General features: G+C 37.1%; 1 protein-coding gene across 15 annotated transcripts in view; it reads left to right on the forward strand.

The window, feature by feature from the left end:
- The window catches only part of prom1a (prominin 1a), an 81,909-nt gene that overhangs the window by 59,226 nt on the left and 2,267 nt on the right, over positions 1-20,416 (forward strand). For 3 of the 15 annotated variants that reach the window (XM_013909172.1, XM_013909174.1, XM_013909175.1), the window contains 21 exons: positions 1,820-2,049; positions 2,433-2,507; positions 2,688-2,751; positions 3,118-3,277; positions 3,699-3,851; positions 4,071-4,194; positions 5,284-5,387; positions 6,139-6,223; positions 7,934-8,080; positions 9,113-9,184; positions 9,760-9,852; positions 12,493-12,510; positions 13,037-13,090; positions 13,174-13,254; positions 13,338-13,406; positions 14,369-14,458; positions 14,835-14,950; positions 15,689-15,712; positions 16,147-16,215; positions 17,707-18,063; positions 19,182-19,214. In XM_013909172.1, the coding sequence (XP_013764626.1) occupies positions 1,820-2,049; positions 2,433-2,507; positions 2,688-2,751; positions 3,118-3,277; positions 3,699-3,851; positions 4,071-4,194; positions 5,284-5,387; positions 6,139-6,223; positions 7,934-8,080; positions 9,113-9,184; positions 9,760-9,852; positions 12,493-12,510; positions 13,037-13,090; positions 13,174-13,254; positions 13,338-13,406; positions 14,369-14,458; positions 14,835-14,950; positions 15,689-15,712; positions 16,147-16,215; positions 17,707-17,776 (1,898 nt within the window). In that variant the 3' untranslated portion in view covers positions 17,777-18,063; positions 19,182-19,214. Of the gene's footprint in view, positions 1-1,819; positions 2,050-2,432; positions 2,508-2,687; positions 2,752-3,117; positions 3,278-3,698; positions 3,852-4,070; positions 4,195-5,283; positions 5,388-6,138; positions 6,224-7,933; positions 8,081-9,112; positions 9,185-9,759; positions 9,853-12,492; positions 12,511-13,036; positions 13,091-13,173; positions 13,255-13,337; positions 13,407-14,368; positions 14,459-14,834; positions 14,955-15,332; positions 16,216-17,706; positions 18,064-19,181; positions 19,215-20,416 lie in introns of those variants that run through there. The other 12 variants (XM_013909173.1, XM_013909176.1, XM_013909177.1 and 9 more) reach the window with 9 other exon arrangements.

Consider the following 20,416-nt stretch of genomic DNA (forward strand, 5'->3'; position numbering starts at 1 on the left):
AAAAAAGTAAAGTTGGTAAAATGTCTGGCCATTGGCATGGCAGTGATTGTACTGTAATTTGGGTTTTTAATATTCATATCCTTTTGGGTTTCTGTTGGGTTTGAGCCAAGTTGTCAAAGCTTTTTATTATTCACTGAGAATGCAGAGTGTAACAAGATAGAAAAAGGGAATACAAAACCAAGAGATATATACTACTACAATTAAAAATGGTGCTTAAGCGTCCATCTATGGCTTCACAGTGTTGCTAATCGTGCCACTATGTGAGAGTGTATTTACCGTTTCCTGTTGTTCACCTTTTATGCCTCTGTTCAAGGATGCTAGTGTTTTTGTTTTCTTTATCCGGTTTAATTTTAAGCATCCTCTGCAGGCTGCTCACAGACTCTATACTAACACTGGCTGCTGTCTTACAATGAACCCAAATGCATGGAAAAGCGTCATTTACTGAACAGCGACATCTTTAATAATGGCTCATATTATTCATAGCATTCCTGTTTGCTTAATGTTCGCCAAAAGCGATTCTGTTGCATGCAGTGCAGTTAACAGTGTAATTTTAGATGCTAGAGATTCACACTAGTATATGAGAACACTACAGACACACTCAAAATGTCAGACCCCATTAGCTTGGATGAGAAACTCAAAAGATATACTTGGATCAGGCCTGGGCTTTACTAGGGATACACCGATTGTGGAGTTTGGGCTGATAGTAAGGATTTCTTAGTATGTGCCTGGGAAACAAAGTACAGTTTTAATATCATTGTGCTTTATTTAAATAATTCATTGTTGCTGACTTTTACTTCAACTACATTATATTTTGAAACAAACATTGTACTTTGTACTCTATACCATAACATAACACTTGAAATGCTTAGTATTTTGCAGATGTTAACTATATAAAGTCACTAATATATAATGTTTTATTAATATAGCTAAAGTTACCTATTACTATATTAGCAATTTAAATAACCTCCAGCTGAAACATTAAAATGAAATACGCATTAATGTTTCAATAATTATGATCCAATGATTCAAGCAGCATAATGTGTTCTTTTGACATTGTAGGATTGTGATTTTAATTAGGTAAAGGGTCTTAATTCTTAATAGTTCCTTTACCACTTAGCAAAACAGTTATTTAATATGAAACAATTTTCTTTTCCTATGTAGTCCCATTTTACACATAATGCTTTTTATAACAGGGTTCAGGGTTGCACACAAGCATGAAAAATCATGCTATATCTTTTTCTAAGCTGTATTTCTGCTATTTCTGGTCAACCATTCTGATTTCCTCTGGCCTCCACTGCCTTGTTCTGGTTACCCGATTTGTGTTACCAATACACTGTTTAAAAAAAGCAAAACAAAACAAACAAAACAGCTCCATACTTCCTCTTCACTGGTGAAATCAAAGGCTGTCTAATATCACACATTTACTGTTACAGTATTTTCCAGAAGAGAACTGAAAGATTCATATAAAGTATTCATGATTCTTTGAGTCATCTGAAGCCAAACCACATAGTAGTATCCAATGGGAATAGAGTTAATCGAAAAGCCCCACATGACAACTCCTTTAATTTAAAAATTTTCCTCAAGATAACTAGTGAAAAAACACCTTCATTTTTATTTTTCTGAGGATATAAGACAATCCAGCTGACTTTATTTACATTTTGGAAGAACATGTGACTGCAGCGAGAACAGTCCCAAAAACCACTGTTCTTCATTTTTACTTTTTAGGTACTTTGCTTTGGGCATTTCTCCTTTATTGGTTTTTCCCTCATATATTAAACCCAGTTCACTTGCCATGTCACTTGTGGTCTCGTTATTTCAGCCATGCGAGAAACCAAGGAGGCCTTGGAGAGCGTTAATGCATCTCTGGAGGTGCTTCAGGATGGAACAGGGAAACTGAGCCTAAACCTGGGCCAAGTCCGGACCAGCATCAACCACACCCTAAATGACACTGACTGCCATGATGAAGACTCGGATGCTACCACAGCCCAGCTATGCCGCAACATTCGCCAGTCGTTGTCCCAGCTGCAGATCAGCTCAAATTTCACACGGGTACAAAACTGTAACTGTGGTGCTCTTTTTGGCACGTGTTTGCAATAAAATTGTTCACACTTAAAAATCAGGCTTAAGTACTTTGGGCTAATGGATAAGTTCAACGTTTTCTGCGTCTGTCTTAAAGTAATCATCTACCTTTCTATATTGACCCTAAAGATTATGCATTATATTAAGCATTAGAAATAATTGTTTTGTCCCATTGTTTCTCATGCAGTGTGCTGCACAGTGAAATACAGCAATAGAAAGGTTTAGGTTATTTTTTTAAGGAATTATTTGAACTAGTGAAAAAAATAGATTTCTGAACAGCAATCAGGAATTGTTACATTTTGATAATTTCTTATTGCAAATACTTATCAAAGCTGTGTTTTTCCACTTATTAGCTACCCGATGTGAATGCACAGCTGGAAAAGATGAACGATGTATTGAAAACAGACCTCAGCGCTGTCGTTCAGAGGGTGAGCATGAACCACATTAATTGGAGTTTTTTTGTCTTCCAGTCTATTTTCTGATGTATTTTGTCAGTTTTCCGGTTTAGTTGTTCATCTTTAGTTCCTGATTTTTTTTTCAAATCCAACCAAAACCACAAAATGGACAAAGAAACTTGGTGTTCCTTCTTGTTTTTCCTCCTTTCACAGGGCTTCTCCTCTTTGAATGACACGCCGCATATGGTGATTGAACAGACCAGAAGTGTTGTTGAGAGTAAGTGGCTTTTGAACCGATGTTTTTCTGAAATCAAACACAAAAGTTAATAACTCTTGATATATGTTATTACAATAAGTGCTTATATAAATGAATGGATTTTTGTGTTCTCCTTGCACTCTCTGCGTTTCTCTTTATGTTTATTTTGTTATGTACTGTAAGTTTGTTTCTTGTAGCAAGAATGGGGCCTTTTTCAATTGCACAGATTTCACTTTAAACATTTGTTGATATCGTAGTCTAATTCAATGTTAAATTTAAATCCAGGTTAATATTTTTCCTAAAATGGTAAAACTGATGAATTTATTTATTTTTCAAGTATCTTTACACTCTTCATTTTTTCTGTTTTGAAAAAATGATTTCTCTCAGGTGTAACAAATTTGGTGGATAGCATTGGCAATAACATCAGCAGCTTTTCCAAGGCATTCCCAGTGCAGAGCTGCCTGTCCAACTTCACCATCTTCATTAACCATGTGCACGCCAAGATTGAAGACTACTACCCAGAAATTGACAAAATGGACTTCTACAGGTATTCTTCTTCACTTCACAAAGCATATCTGTGTATTTATAAGTGCTTTGCATAAAAGGAAAACCTCTAAGGGTAAAAGTAAAAAAAAACATTTTTATTAAATAGAAACTATCATGTAAATGTGCTGAAACGAGGTAACTATATTAATGAAATATGCCTGATGTTTGACATTTGTCTTGCTTTATGTTTTTTCTCTTTTCCTTTTTAGTAAGCTTTGTGTTCTATTTTCATTGTACCCATCCTAGTTTCTGTGCTTATGTGCTTTTTTTGGCTGTATAAGCAAGTGGAGCAAAGCTCTCTTTCTCGAGGATGCTTTGACAGTTTGTTGATATAAACCACAGTGGGAACTGTGCTTATTTATATTTTGGTAAACCACCTTCTGTGAGATCTCTAATAGTTTGGCTTTGCCTGCTGCCTTCAGGTGGATTGGCTGCATTGCTCTTTGTTGCATGGTGGTCCTGGTCCTGGCCTTCAACTACCTGGGCCTGCTGTGCGGCACGCTGGGCTATGACAAACATGCCTCACCTACAACACGGGGCTGCATCTCCAATACAGGAGGAACGATGCTTATGGCGTAAGTCCAGTATGCAAAGTGTAAAAAGCTGCCACAACTCAGGTTTATGTTGCTATTTTACAAGTACAACTGTAGTATAACTGTACATGTTCTAGTAGTTTTTACAGTTATTAAAACTGTACTATGACAGACAGCTTGTTTCACTATAAAGCTACAGTTCACTGTGTTAGAATTGTACACATCAGCTGTACCACAGGGACTATTTGTTCTTCTCCACAGTGGAGTTGGATTTAGCTTCCTCTTCTCCTGGGTACTGATGGGAGTGGTGACCATCATTTTCCTGGCTGGAGGGAACATGGAGAAACTTGTGTGCGAACCATTCCACACCAAAGAGCTTTTCAAGGCAAGTCATGCAATGATAAGGGAGATAAAATGTAAACAGAGTGTTTTTTGATTGTGTAAAAGTGGATCCCACACATAAAGCATACAAAGGGCCCTGCTTTCAAAGATGAATATATATTATTAAATAAAAGTCCTACTTGAAGAGTAAAAGAAACATTCTATATATTTTTCTTTGAAAACTGACTGTAATTCATAGAAAAATCCAACGTGTGTATCTGTGTGTGATACAACTAAAAATGTAAATAGTGAACAAAGTGACAGTCTCACTTTAGCTTCATACATTCAGAAGTGAATATTTTCAGACACAGCACACTGTGATCTCTCTTCATTACCCACTGTGGTGAAGCTGAGGCTGGCATGTGCTTCGTCATAGTGTTTAGTTTTTGTTTTGGTGGTTGTGACATTTGGTGTAGATTAATCTGTTTTAGCTTTACTGGGCAGTCCTCTCAAAAACGTGTCCACGCATTGTTAGCAGTGCAGAACCAATGTGTCATTTTCATTCAGCTTCACTCCACCCCGAGTTATAATTCTGAGATCCCACAGTCTGGGAACCACTGGCACAGATAATTGTTAGTATAAGCACACTACATAAAACTTGGTGTCCCTTAGGTGGGCTCATTGGAATAGCATTTGCTACCAGTTGTCAAGGGCAAGCTGTTATGTGCGTTAAGTCTGAATGCATCTGCACTCAACCCATCCATAATTCAGAAGATCTAATTTTGCCTCAAGTTTAAAAAACAAATAAAGAAATGGGCAAAAAAAGGCTGAAATATTCTGCCATTTTTCTTAATTTATGGTGCATCGGCACTCATGAAAGAGAACGAAGTTTGTCAGATTTGGAGCGGGGTCTCTTAAGTAATTTATAGAAGTTTCTGCAAATGAAATTCATTTTCAGCATTTTCTTCTGTGCCTCCATGATTGCTCTTCTCGACTTTCTTGCCGCCTCAGTGAGGACGAACTGCATCGTGGATGATGATGTGCATTTGTTTCTAATTTGAATTTACAATAATGAATTTACTGATGGATTCATTTTGCTTCACCATAGGAATTATTGATTATACATCCTGTTTCCTGCTCTCTAATTCACCAGGTTGTGGATACTCCATATATGATCAACCCAGAGTGGAAGAACTTCATCCCTGGCTACATGTACAACGACTCTGAGCTGAAGTTGACAACAGAGAGCTTATACAGGCAAAGAAAATGATTTTTTGTGTATTTAGATGACACTGTCATGCCATTATTCTCACACCCTTCTCCACCTGTCTTCTCTATATTTCATGCATACACTAGTTTACAACAATATGAATGATTTTTTTTTCAGCAAGACAACCCATTTATCTAAGTATAGTCTGCAAAATTAATCGATGATGCTGTTTTTCATTTGGCTTAGGGTCAGACATCAAGCATGTGACTGAGTATCTTGTTTCCATTGATGGAAATGCAAATGAGAAAGAAGGAGAGGGTTACTATTAACCTGGCTTTGCTAATTAGGATCGTTTTTTTCTACGCTGTCTGCACTGCTTTTCTGCAGCCCCTTTCTTAGTGATTACACGAGCTTTCATCATCTTCCTGCAGTGTGATGCTGCACATTCTCAGTATACTGGGATGGCAGATTCATCGTCACCATTTTCAAACAGAATGTGTTTTCAAGTTTTCACACTTTATAAAGCAAGTCTAAGATATGTGGCTACCTAAATGCTTTCAAGGCATTTTTAGCTTTAATATATTTGCAAACATTTTAAGCTTTTCGTGAATAATACACTGTCTCTCATAAATGGACATATTAGTCATGTACTTCCAGTCAGTTTCACTTGGTGGCAGCAAATATTTTTACTATGACAGAAAGTTACATATTGATATTTCTCTTTCTCTCTCTCTTTCTTTTATTTCCCCTTTCTGATATTTCTGTGTGTATTTGTTTTCGTGTACTTGTCTTCATTAGTACTTGCAAAAAGAACCAAGGCATCTACTCTGCCATGCGTCTGGACAAAGTCTTCAATATTTCCTCTTACCTGAACACCACAGTGGTTAGTAACCTTTACGTACTCTGTTGTAGTTATTATTATGATAGGATGCTGTCTTATAATAGCTGAGCAACTAAAATAGCTACTTTTTTTTTCTCCTAAAGTGTTATACACTTTACATTACTAGTTCATATAAAGATACATGATCTTAACCTTTAATAGGACAAATTTTAATCAGCTGAAAAAGAATAACTCTGATGTTGCTCACATATTAGGGTAAAGTCAGGGTAATCTTTGTCCACGTGTAACATTTTCTCTCTTCCCTCCCACTCGCAAAACATGATAAAACAGCTGGATTAAAAACGACTCTACAGGAAATAAGGTCCCAGACATCTGCAGTCAAGGCTGCATGCAGTACTTCATTTGCATTACCTTATAAGTTCTTAGGTCCCAAACTAAAAGGGATGCTGACAGCTGATAATTTCAGCATGCTTTAGCCCTTAAGTCAGTGTATGCCTGTGTGACATTATATTGATTTAAGCCAGCCACTTCTACATTCAGCACTTTCCTGACACTTGGCACAATTGCCTTGACTCATTGTCGCCAACAGATGATATGTTCCATGCGGCTTCTGGATATTGTTCATTTTTCTTCATTAAAGCCTGAAAAACTTTCTAAAAGTCTGACACTTTTTATTCTGTTAATTTACCAATCATACAAGCTATATGCAGCAAATCTAAAAAGCCCCCCCCCCCCCTATTGTGAATATACATCTATTCTAAGGAGAGCTTCCCTCATTTAAGCTAACATGCTTGTTATCACCATAGTAACTCTAATTTATCGCACTGTATAAATGCACAGCAGTTTCTCACATGGCTCTAGGTTGTATGCAGCATGGGTGCTAACTTTAACACCAAATGGTGACATGAAATATTATATTATATAGTCTATGATATATACCTTTGAATTGATCATAAGTATTCACATTTCAAAATTCATTACAAAAAAAGTTTTAAAAAAATTAATATTTTCAGGCAGTAAATGGGGGTGTCATTGGCGTATGTGGATTCAGTGTATGGAGTGTTGCGCAGCTCATCTCTTTGTAGAATTTTCTATATTAAATAAAAGTTGTGCAACCCATCACATGCAGGACATTTCTAGTGTTATTGGAAACACATAAACCATGTCATCTGAGAACAGCTTTTATTGTCAGTATTTTTGGTCTGGTTGTCTTTAAAGTGCCACAAAACAACAACTTCTTTTTTGGTTGTGAAATTACATATTTCTATTCACGACATCCTTCACGAAAATCACACTTGCCAAGATATGTCTCGGTACGGCTATGGCTTTGCTTTTTGGGACAACAGTCCTTAAAGCATACAGTCCAGTGCAAGCAAAAGTACTCTTACTATTTAATGTTAAATGAAAGGATTATGTAGAGAAATGTATGACTGGGGACTGTAAAACAAAAAAAAATCAAAAGAAAACATCACTGGTATATGTAGACTTCCATCCAAACCACATCTTTAAGATTTTGGGTCGCTCGTGTGCCAACATTTGTTTTGTGTTTTTGGAAGCCTTTCATTATTTTCATGTCTATACAGTCACAATACTGGAAATTTACTCAAAGTCCTAAGATTACCAGATTGTCTTTTTTTCTGATGTTATGTCAAGAAAATTGGAACATACACATAAAATATGCATGAATAACATTTAATATATACATTCTAGAACAACTAAACAAAAAAGTATTTTATATCTTTGTGTTAACAGTTCACAAAGGATGTGGTCAGTCAGCTGGACAGTCTTAAGATCGACTTGAGAGGCATAATCCTGTTGGAGGCAGAGGGAAGGCAGAACCTCCTGGATTTCTCTGAAGCAGGGCTGTCAGAGATCAACTACGCCGACTACCTGGAGGAGGTGACGCATCAGCACAAGCATACTGGAATGAGCAAACACATCAGCGGGAAAGAAAAAAATGTGCAACACAAATAAATCCCTTAAAATATGCATGAATGAAGGGGGAAGGGCATAATTGGATAATCAGGCACACAAAACCACGCAGGAAGTAGTGTGGTTTTGTGTGTCTGCAAGGGACAGGCCAGCATACACAACAAAGACAAGAAGCAATACACAGGAGGAGACACACACAATATTTGTGTAAAACAGCTACACAACCAAGGTATTTCTTTGTGATTACTAGACTGAATTGTTCTGTAGATGCACCGGTTTATCTGAGAAAACACAATCCAAGTAGAAAGAGTGGGGAGTCAAATAATAATGAATTGTTATAAATTCTTACATAATTACACACAAACATATTTCAGCTGTGCTTTAATGGTGTGCTACCAGAAATAGCTCACTTCTGTGGGCGCAGTCTAAGAGGCACCTCCACTGCTGTCAGTTAACATACAACAGGCAGCCATGCTTCGCCTGATAAGAGCTTCAGTGTGATACAGAACAGTGGGTTTCGTCGAGGACCACTGCAGCTCAATTATCCAAAGGTGATCCTGCCAAGGCAAAGAGGATGTAGGAACAGGCAGGGACTTGGCATTCCATGTCTTGTCTAACACAACCCGTCAGGTTCACTTAGAATTATTTCCCCAGAGTGACTGAAAATAAAATAAAAAAAGCTTTAAAGACTGACTGATACTCAACGCACACACCCTGCAAAAGTCAAGCTGACACATTTTTATGTGCAGCATGTCTCTCTGCTGTCTGTTGGAAATAATATAAGTGACAAAAAGTTATATTAAATAGCTTTCTAGCGGTCTAATTGACTGGAATCTGTGCAGTTGAAAAGCTGCTACAGAAGAAACTACAGGATGAAGGTGAAAATGTAGCTAAAAGAAAAGGAGTGGACAAAAAAACATCTTTAATTTAACTTTGCTACTATAAAGGAAAACAACCTTACTTTTTATATTTTGTTCTCTTTTACTTTGATGTCTTTAGGTGAATAAGGGGGTCACTGTAGTGGATCTACTCTCATTTGCCAGAGAACTGGAGGCCCAGACAGACCTGATGGTAAGAATCTGACTTTTATACAAGCACCCAGTAGTGGTTGTATAAAGTGTTTTCTTTTGTGTGCACACTGATTTAATTTGCTTATGTACTTACAATGCCACAGGAGCACTTGATGGCAAAAAATGAAAAGAAAATACGTATGTTCTTGCTCTCTAAGCTCTCTCTCAACGGCTCTGCCTGAACAAATAAAAGCTCTCAATGATGTGTGACTGCCGTCCATTGCATTTAGGGCAGCACAACATGCTCATTCACTTTCAATTTCTAAGTCCATTAGGGTCCTGTAGAAAGATGGAGTTTGTAGTTAGTTGATTTTAGAGAAAGGGGCTTTTAAAGAGATTTTAATCTAAAGGTCCCATAAGTTTGTTGTCCTGAAGTAAACCCAGCTGTTCCGTAAATTCAATAATTTGATTCCTCTCCTGGATGAAAGGGATAAAGAACTATATTCTAATGTACTGTTATATAAAAGGCAAGGAAAAAATTAAGAATGTATAATATATGTGCTTCAATTCCATCTAAGCCTTTGATATATTTATCTTAATATATTTCAAGATTGTGTGGTTGTTTGTGCGTTTCAGCCCAAAAGTAATCTGCAGTCTGCTCTGAAAGGCCACGTTAGCACTCTGCGGCAGATCCACAGGCAACAGATCGTCCCAATGGAGCAATCCATGGTAATGCCCTACTGTGTTTCTCTGTTTACTATTGAGATAGCTATTTCTGTTTTCTGCTTAGATTCATTTAGTTATTCTCTTTGAGGAAAGATTCGTCCTACATCATTTCAAAACTATGTGCCAGTGGTGGCTGATTTAATTTGCATTAATTTGGTGTATTCAGTTGTCATGGTTGTTTTTCTGCCCCTCCCTTCAGACAGGAATTGATATGACTTTCAGGTGAATTATAGAAGTGATAAAAGTATGTATTAGATGCATTTATTGGTGTGTGTTTATTTAAGTTAGTTTTAGTCAGTAAGTATTACAAGCTAATCTTCATTTTAACTAAACAGTGGCCAAACTTTAAAAAAATGAAGAAAAATGAATTAATTAAGAGGATGGGGAAAGAAGCGGAATAAGATATAAGATATTTACTTGACAAAAAATAGGGTGTCATTATGGTGGCAGCATCCTATATATCCTATATATTGTTTACTATGTATATATTGTATGATCGTAAACAAAAAATTCAGTTCTCTTAAGCTCTAAAGAATATTTAAAATCTTTCGGTCCACTGTCTTTACTTTTCCCACCTCAGTGGGTAGTTGATTTTAGGCTTTTTAAACCTGAGGCCCTACTTGCACAGGCCTATACTGTGTACTGGTTGGTAACTACTGGTCGGTAAGAAAAAATGTGCATTCCCCAGCAAGTTGGTGAATTGTTGCTGGAGTTTGCTGGCAGTCGCTTGGTGAAATGGGTCACGTCATCATTTGCTTTCAAAGTATATGTCGTGCCTTTTGAAACATTTTGGTTTCGAAGATAGGCAGACAGTCTCCATTTCCAATTTGTGACACACTTTTTCAAGTGTCATTACCTTTTAGTGGTTAGCCTCATGAGTGTCTGCGGACCATTTAGTGTCCTCCATGCAAAGTACCATGGACTGCTAGTGATATAACATATCACAACACTGAGGTAGAGCAGGTCATCTACTGATCAGAAGGTTAATGGTTCGATCCCTGGCTCCTCCAGTCTGTATGCCAAGTATTCTTGGACAAGATACTAACCCCAAATTGCTCTCCGATATGTTTGCACTAAGAAACTTAGAAGACGGTGCTTGTGTGATTGGGTGAATGCACCATGTTGTATAGAGCGCTTTGAGTACTCCAGGAGAGTAGAAAAGCGCTATATGGGAATCAGTCCATTTACAAGGAGGAGTTTGTTGCAGCACCCTTTTTACAACCTATTTCATACAGTAACCTCGAGGACCACTCAGTCAGACTGGGGATCGCCAACTGGTCTCTAGGCCTGTGTTACTGACGCCTAACATAACACTTTGCCTGGTGCCAAAATACAGAGACATAAGCAACCAGTGGCTAGTTGAGCTACATATTTTACTTGGGACTAGGGCTGGGCCATATCATACCGTTCACGGTAATACCGGTATAATGTTGGGCAACAACAAGAAAATGAAATATCGCGATAGAATATGGGTAAAATGCGCGGTGCCTTTGTTTTCATACGCATATGGGAAAAAGCATGCCGGCGGCGACGGAGAATGAGGAGGGCGAAAGCGGATCATTGAATGAAACGGATGAACCAGAATTGGTTTGTAAAAATGCTGCAGCTTCAGTGGTGTGGAACTGGCACACTTAAAATCAATCCTTTGATTTTTCTGAAAATCGACAGAGCCCCTTATAATCCCGTGTGCCTTATGTATGAATTCTGGTTGTGTTTACTGACCTCGAAATGATTTTATGTGCTACACAGCGCTCGCAAATCTGTCAAATGTTTTAGTACGACTTTGCTAAGCTACGAACCCGCACCACTTGATGGATTGTTGGAGCATTACGGCTATCATAGGCGGAGCCTCGCGGAGTGATACGTACTGTGCTTCAACATAATATTGCCGTATTGTGTGTATAACCTCTTTTTAAGTTTTGTGGATATTATACATGGTTATGCTGAGGATATGTCGGCCAATTTCCACTGGAAATGCCTTTTGGTTAAACTGTCAGCGAGGAATTTGCATTTGCACTGTTAAATTTATATATAACTTTAATGCACATAAAAAAACAGCTGCTTGTTTAAGTGAAAATACATTGATGGTTTTGGGGGTTTTTTGCACTACTAAATTCGTGGAGTTGTAAAGTATTTTGTTTAGTGTCAATTATATCGTCAGTTATATCGTTATCGCAAATTTACAAATGTATATCGTGATAAATATTTTTGGTCATATCGCCCTGCTCTACTCGGGACCACAACAGAGCTAAAAGACATGAGCCCTGTAGATTTATTTTGTTATAAATGACTATATCGATATGTGTTAGATGTCAGGATCCCAAACTCAAAGCTACCAAGTAGGAGTATTTTCTGTTAACATTTGCAAATATATATTTCAGAGAATTACATAAACCTTGACAGAGATAAGACATTTATATGATTCATTTAATATAATTTAAATGGGAAATTCTGACCCTCAGGCATGTGTCATCTAAGACATGACTGTGAAAAACAAATTAAATATTCAGTTTTATGCCATTCTTCTGAATAACAGCAATTATTTACAGCTACAAGCAGTTCAGACGAGCAGTGATATTCTTCAACACAGACTTTTACAGCTGCTTTTTTTTATGTTGTTCTTTTTCCTCTTTCAACTTCAAGAAGTATGTTAGAGCAAGGGTAAGCAGAAATGCGTTCGTCTTGTGTAATAAGTGTCCCCATTCGTTATGTGGAACATTAACAAACACTGACATCATTTAGAGCAATTTTATTTTATTTTTTAAAAAGAGGTGGGAAAAGTCCAATTTTAGGCTGCATTGTGTGTTTTTATTAAATGTACATTATACTCATGTACTCTGGTGTTATACGTGAAGAGTTTTGTGCTAAAATGTCAGAAATATCCACTTAAAGAAAAGAAATGTTGTGTAGCAACCCTATCTACTTAGTCACTAGTGGAAGCAAAGGAAAGACCGGTTAGTTGTTGCATATGTTACAATTAATTGGCCTTTGAAGCTAACTGAATCATGTTTTTCTTTTCGTTGTGGATATTTAATTTTGGAACAGAACTCTTTAGCATGCAAAGATGTTATTCATCAAGTGTCGGTTGATTCTGGTTTCCATTTCTGTTTCACTGGCTTATTTTTTGAACGGATGTCATTAACCTCTGAACTTTGACCTTTATACTTAAAATGTTGTTGCTCTACAGAGTGCGCTGAACCAGAGTATGAGGTTCCTGGAAAGAACAGCCTCTGATCTTCCTGTAAGTAAAATAGTCCTCAAGTTTAAGTCAGAAATAATTTAATCATCATCATCTAAACGAAACCCGTTGTTTCTTCTCCGTAGAACAAAATCTTAGCTGTTCTTGATGCCATCAAAGCTGCGCAGTTCCTCATCTCGCAGAACGCTACGCATTTAATAAATCGGGTAACAGCTGAATTATTTTTCTTTGCTTTTATACTTGATTTGTATAAAATGCTGTACTTACATTGTGTCCTAATCTTCCTTAGGAGTCCAGAAAGTACACCAACACCATTATTGGCTACTTTCATCAATACATTGAATGGGTGAAAACATCTGTAAGTTTTGGTGTGCTAATTTGCTATTTTTTCTAAGAAGGAGAAACAAAATTACAGTTTTGCAAAAAAGGTTGTTTGTTTGTTTTTTGTTTGTTTGCTTTTTTTGTTTGTTTGTTTTTTTAAGCAAATATCAACCTGTTACTGATCATTAAGAACCTGCACCAAGATTTAGATAGCACTTCCACAAACGATAAAAACTTCAATCAGCAGATATCATATCTGATATATAGTACACGGCTCATTCTTTGTCTTACTTCAGGAATGATGTAAAGCTCATATTAAATCTTTCTTTTCTCAGGCAGATTTAGATACTACGACACTAGAGAGCTGGACACACAAGACATTTTAGGTCTCAGGCTCTACAGTAGTCAGATCACATTTAAATCTGCCTTTTACTTGAATCGTCTACATTGAGACTTTATATTGCCAACTCACATTGATTCTATTGGAATCACTTCAAGTCTTCCAATAAAATGTTTCAAACTACAAAGAATAAAATTCAGAAGGAATTACAAGAAATAATTCTCAGTAACACCATATTTCACTTGCTGGAATGTGAACATTCTGTCTCCCTTTGAAGGTGTGGGTCTATTTCTCACAGTGTTAATTTAGCCTGAAGCGAATGTTGCATTGCAAAACTTTGCATGTTGCATAAAGGTTTTGGAGTGTAGAAAGAAAAGTCAAATATAACAGTTACGACCTCTATAAATTTGAGGAATTTGCTCTGTGGCATGTTGGTTTCTGCTTTAGTTAACTAAAGGAATGAAAGTAAAAAAAACAAGATGCTTGAATCATGAAGCTTTTCTGTTGATCTCAGAAGTCTCTTTTTGTTTGCCAAGAACACTGCAGGGAGACGTTGTACAATTGTTTACATCTCCAAGACAGACTTTAACGTGCAACGTAATTGTACAGTGTTACTGAATCTGTTGTGTGTTGACATTTCCTGTTTATATCCTCTGTAGCTGGCTATGGAAGTTGCACCATGCAAGCCCTTCAGCAACATGGTGGACACGGCAGAAATCATGGCTTGCAGTTTCGTGGTTGACTCTATGGTAACAATATTAGAAGACAGAGCCTGTTTAAACAGACTTGTAACAGATTATATTTGGGTTAAAAACTCTATAACTGGGTAAAGAACGTTGATTCCCACTGTAAAAGTCACATCCAGTGTTGTTTTGATGGATGGTTATGAGCATAGCAAAAGTGTGACAGTTTTAAATGGCTCTAACTGGAGCGACTACTGTCTATCTTAATCTATTATTCATTTGATTTATATAATGTCCTGAGGGAAGACATATTTTATATTACTTGCATAGCCTGAACTTTTGCATGAAATCTTTCCTCAGTAATAACAAAAGGCTAAAATAATTATGAATTTATATCCTGATGGGTTATCATTTCCACCCTAAGTACTTGCCTTTCCAACAGAACACTTTCTGGATGGGCCTGGGCTGCAGCACTCTCCTCCTGCTCCCGAGCATTATTCTAGCAGTAAAACTGGCCAAGTACTACCGCAGGATGGACACAGAGGATGTTTACGATGAGTGAGTATTTGTACATGCTCTTCTACCTTTCCCTTAAATGTATTTATAGCTTTCATATTAAATACCTAGTCAGTGCAAAGTTAAGTAACATCTACACTGCCCTGTGAATGTCCACATACTGTAAGACAGTTTATATGTCACATTTTGATAATGGTTGCAGGACATCCTTCTGTTATTTCTATTCTGTCTTTTCTATCTGCTTTGTGCATGTTGAGCTGCAAATCATATGAAGGAATCAAGTTTTTATTTTTTATATAAATATTTTAGCTGAATTTTTGGGGTTTATTGCAGTCAAATGAACTTTGAATGGGTCTTGTTTTGTCACGTTGGCTCTACAAGTTTACAGTTGACTTTCTTTTCCTCCCTTTTCTCCTCTCTGTAGTTCCTCTGTTTCTGGGACTTGGCATTTCACTTTGTGATAACCATTTCTACTATTTCCATTTCCCACATCCCTTATTTAAACTTTCATTTTTTCCCCATCACTCTCTATCAAGCACTTGGCACTTTAAAAAGAAGCATTGGCACATCTGTTTGTTTATTTTTCTTCTTTACACACATTTTTTTAACGTTCTTTGACTCTGCAGTCATACAGTAGTTTTTTCTATAACGTCTCGGATGATCAATGGCGTCCCTTACTTTGTAATCTGACTGATTACAAGAAACTATCTGGTGCATTTCCTTTACCAACTTAATGATGTTATGTTGCTGGTTTTTTTTCTTTTGTGTGTATCTTTATAGCCCTGAGACAATTCCCATGAAAACGTAAGACATTTTATCCACCTCCCTCTCCTTTTCAACGTCTCTCACTCTGTGCTTTTCTCTGATTCTTGTACATAGAACTGTTTACTAAATTCTTGGTGCTGGTTTGCATTTCTAAGCTTGGAATTGCTCTTATGGGTGGATGGTGTGGCTTCTTGTCATGTGCTACCTTTTGAAAAGTGCCCCTTACCTTTCATGAAGGGCTCTTGCAATCATTACCTTACAAGTCCACCTGTTTTTGTAAGTTATAGTGTAAATAACAACAACATGGTTTCTACTCCAAATATGTGTACTTCCTAACATCTTTGAAAAAGTTTAGCTTCTCAAAAAAAAAAGAAAGCATTTGTATGCAAGCATTTCAGCATGGCGTATTACCTTACATTTTTCATCGCTCTTTTTTTGTTTTTGTTTTTGTTTTTACAATATTTTGTTTTCAGTATGGAAATTGGTAATAATGGTTATCATAGTGAGCACTTACAAGGTATTCCTAATCCTATGATGACAAGGTAAACATTACATTAATCCTGTTAAGTGCATGTGATGGTGGAGGTGGAAGCATGCCGGAGGAGCTTGGCCTGGCATAGTGCAAGACTGCAGGGGAGCTGATTCATTGCATGTACACGTGTAGACATATTGAATATCTGGAGGTCATAAAATTGAAAAGTAATGGCAGCAGAAAACGTGAAAACCTAAAAAGGCCAGCAGAGTATTATCAACAAATTGTGTGATGTATTGCAGTATCTAGATTCTGTAGGATTAGAGGAGAACAGGATGGTAACGCCATGACTTCTGTGCAAGCACTGAGCAATGCAAGAGGTACTAGTGTAATTTAAAGGCTGGAAGTAAAGGAAAATGGATAGCCCGGCTTTGTGTAAGATGAAAAAAATCTAATTACCCGGGCCTCTAATGCTCAACTATTATGCAACACAACCAGTGTTGGAGGTGGAGGAGTATTCAAGTGCTTTACATAGTATTATTTATTAAGATACTAAAGTGTTGTGGTTGGTTGATGTAGTTTTTCTTCTTCCTCCACCTTTAATGTTTTTAGTTACATGTTTAGTTAGGAACTGCTGCGATTGCTTTTCACTTTCTCATTTTGCCAGTTTTTTCCTTTGTGTCTTTTGAGGAATATGTTACTAACTAGGCATGCTCTCTGTGCACACGTTCTGGTGGAGTGAAGAATCTTCCTCTTTCCTCTCGTTTAGAGTCAGCCAAAGTCCGATGAATGTACACCTGATCATTATGTTCAGAGAGAGGCAAGCATGTCAAGCTTTTGTGTGATGCTGGAAATGCTCCTTTTATTTGTTTTCCCTTAAACTAACAAAACATCTAATTGCATGTTATGTATTTTTAAGTTGCATTTGGACGAGGATGAATTTGGCCAACCAGCCAACCTTAACAGGAGCTATAGGCAGAGAGCAAAACAGCTAAATTACAGATGAGTCCAGTCTCAAGATGGTCTTTGCTTGTGCAGTTTTCCTCACTGTCCTACATTTCATATGAGATGCAGTTCATATTTCTTTTAAATACAAATATGAGATGGAATGAAACCTGCATTTTCCTTTATTTATCCAGTTAAAAGTCCAAGATCTAGCCAAAGCTCTCTAAAAAAATAAAGGGGCAGTAAGTATTCTACAACCTGATGACCTTTCTCTGCTGTTCGGAACAGTCCAGGAGATGGAAAGATTTTTGCATCAGTTTTTGGTAATCTGAAGGTATTATCAATAACAACGGCAACAGCCTCGTGAAATACTACATTTCTCATTTGCAGTAATTGTACTTAATGCCTCTTTAATTGGCCGTCCAGTTTAACTGAGTCGATATCGATGCAGCTGTTTTGCTCTCTGCCTTGTGAGCCGCTCGTCTTTTTTCCTCTTCCATTTCAAATAAATGAAGAGGAGAAACCGGCGGCTTTACAAAACGATGATGGATTTGTTGAATTTTAGCTGTTAACGTTGTCTCCTTTTTGTGCATCTTGTGTGTTCTTGTGCTGGTAGCATCCCTACCTATGATACTATGAACAGGTTCCCGCGGGCCTCGGCTCCTCCGAGGCACATCGACTGGTGACAGAGCCGCCTCTTGTTCTGGCTCCTGAAAGGTACTGCAAAGCTAATGAATCAGACAACTGTTTCTCTAACATGATTTTAATTAATCCTCCTTCTTTCCAGTCTCACATCTTTCCTTCTCACAGCTGCCATCTTATCCTGACGTTCTGTCTACAGTAACTGTGCCATCGTGCTCTCTCCTGTTTTTGGTCTTATGTTTTTGTATTTGTACCCTGACCTAATTCTCTTACTGTAACACCTCTTTACAGCTTGTTTTAGTGCATTTCTGCTCACTGAAGAACCATCATGGTGAGAATGACTAATTTTGGAATCATTAACATCTTTATTCAGTGTGACTGCTTGCTTAGTCGGTGTGCTGTGTTTGTTCTCTGTCGCTTGTAAGTTCTGTTTTGTTTTCGGAGAAAATGTTAAATGTGTCACAATTACAAGCCGTGAAATACATTCAGTCACTTAGCTTTTAAGTTCCTGAAACTGAGACATGTGAATACAACAAAGCAGTGGTAACACCTGCACTTCTCTGATAAAAAGCTTGTGTTTTTAGTGGATATAATGTGCTTTTCTCCAAATATTTTATTCTCCTTGGGTTTCTTAATGGGACCTACAAAATAATAGGAGTACTTTTAAATTCTGTGCATTCTACTATGCCATCAACACCTCACACTGCTGCAAGCTGCACTTTTTTTACAGTGTTACGTCTAGACACTTTATAATGGCCGTGTTGTTTTTTTGGACTGTATTGTACTGAATTGTCCCTAACTGAGTACTTGTGTCATGGAAAAGCAGAACAAGCACAGAGAAAAGCTGCAGTATCTGAAAACTAGCTGATGCAATTTTTACAGTGATGTAAACTGCCAGCTGGGTAATGGCTAACATCACATGCTGGTAATACTGTTGCAGTCCAAGTGCTAGATGTAATGAATTGCACAATTAATTGTTATTTTCTCAATTTATTAAGTTTTATTTTATTTCTGCGAAAAAACTTATTTTCAACACTTGCAGGCTTTCTTTATTTTGAAATAAATATTCCTATTTTTTTTATATAATTCTCACAGTTGCAGAACTAAAAAGGACCTGCTTTTATTCTCATTTTAAATTTGGTACATGATCATGATATCTTTGAGTTGCAGTTCATTAAATATCAAATTTTCTCCAGAAATTCAAAAACAAGGAAAATGCTTTAAGCTCTGTGGAAAGCAGGTTTCGTGCGAGTATTGTATCCACAAAAGGCTCGGTGTAGTCTTTAAAAATATTCTCTAGAGTATGACAGACTGTTTTTTTTTGCTTTACAAAGCAGCCAGAGCTCCATAAATCTCATTCAAGAAATGCAGTATGTTTTAAGTTATTTACTGAATTGTTTTAAAAAACAAAATCTTAATTCTCTTTTCTCTTAACATTTGTGTTCTCAGTGCCCTCCAAAACTGGAACTGAAATACGTCATAGTAGGTTTGCCTTTTTACTATTTTTACATTTTAAATTGAATCCACAGTGGCTTTATCAGCAGAATGAGTTTCGATTCCTGGATCAATAGTTGGTATTAAAGTAGTTCAGTACTGTTGCTGTTAAAGTGACAATTTAACAAGCAGCTTACACTCTGCAAATCCAATTTTCCCCAAAGGAAGTGGGAAAGTTTGCAAAATGAGTAGTTGACAGCTCACCACTATGAAGATAACAAAAATTCTTTTGGGCCTGGGTAATTTTTAGTTCTCATTTATTTATTTATTTATTTTTGAAAATGTTGATTTGTGCTATGTGGTGCAATGAGTCTATGTAGCTTCTTTACACTTTAAAAATAATTATCATTTTAAAAAGGACAGTGGTTGAGAAGAATGTGCACCAATCATCCATAAGATTTAAACCCCTTATCATCACAGTGGCATCTGTCAAAAGATGGGCTATATTAGGTATCAACTGAACTATTAGTACTTGAAGTTGATGTTTAGAAAGCAGCCAAAATGAGCTGGCAATGCAGTGGTAGCAGTCTGGTCAGATTGCGCTACTACTGCTGGGATTGCAAATTGCTCTAAAGGAAACCCTGACAATGATGCTAAAGCTGCAGGTTGATAGCCACCCTGCTCATTATAATAAATGAGGATGGACGTTTAATGATAAAGACAAAGACCCAATTTGCTGTTTCTGCAGAATTATGTGAACAAAATCCAAATTGCATCAGATCTGTTTTTCTGTAAGGTAGCACTATGCTCAGCTCCAAATCTGGACAAATGCCAGTACTCACTACTACAGTACTCACAGTATTTTTAGAATTTGTTGTTAGGCAAGTTGCATTTGGCAGCTTCTTTGACATTGTATTGATTAGTTTCTAGTCCACTCTGACCAAACGGTCAACCACTTGACCCTGACAGCTACAACTAATATCATCCTTGGAGTTCTGCCCAGATAATCCAGGATCTCACTCTCAAAGGAATATTCTTATACCTGCCCTACCGTAAAAACCTGATAAATGAAAGAGGTTGTACTTTTATCTGAGTTGTCGTCCATCTGTGCAGAGGACAACTGAAGCTCTGTTAGAGTGATTTTTAGTCATCTCCTTGACGAGAGAACTGCTTGTTCTTCACACAGTTTGGGCATATATCTTAACCCTGCTTAAAGATTTAAAAATAGGCTTATACCTGTGATCTGATCT

The sequence above is a fragment of the Pundamilia nyererei genome, unplaced genomic scaffold (genome assembly GCF_000239375.1).
Source record: "Pundamilia nyererei isolate P.nyererei 1_Seehausen unplaced genomic scaffold, PunNye1.0 scaffold00020, whole genome shotgun sequence".
NCBI classification, from domain to species: Eukaryota; Metazoa; Chordata; class Actinopteri; order Cichliformes; family Cichlidae; genus Pundamilia; species Pundamilia nyererei.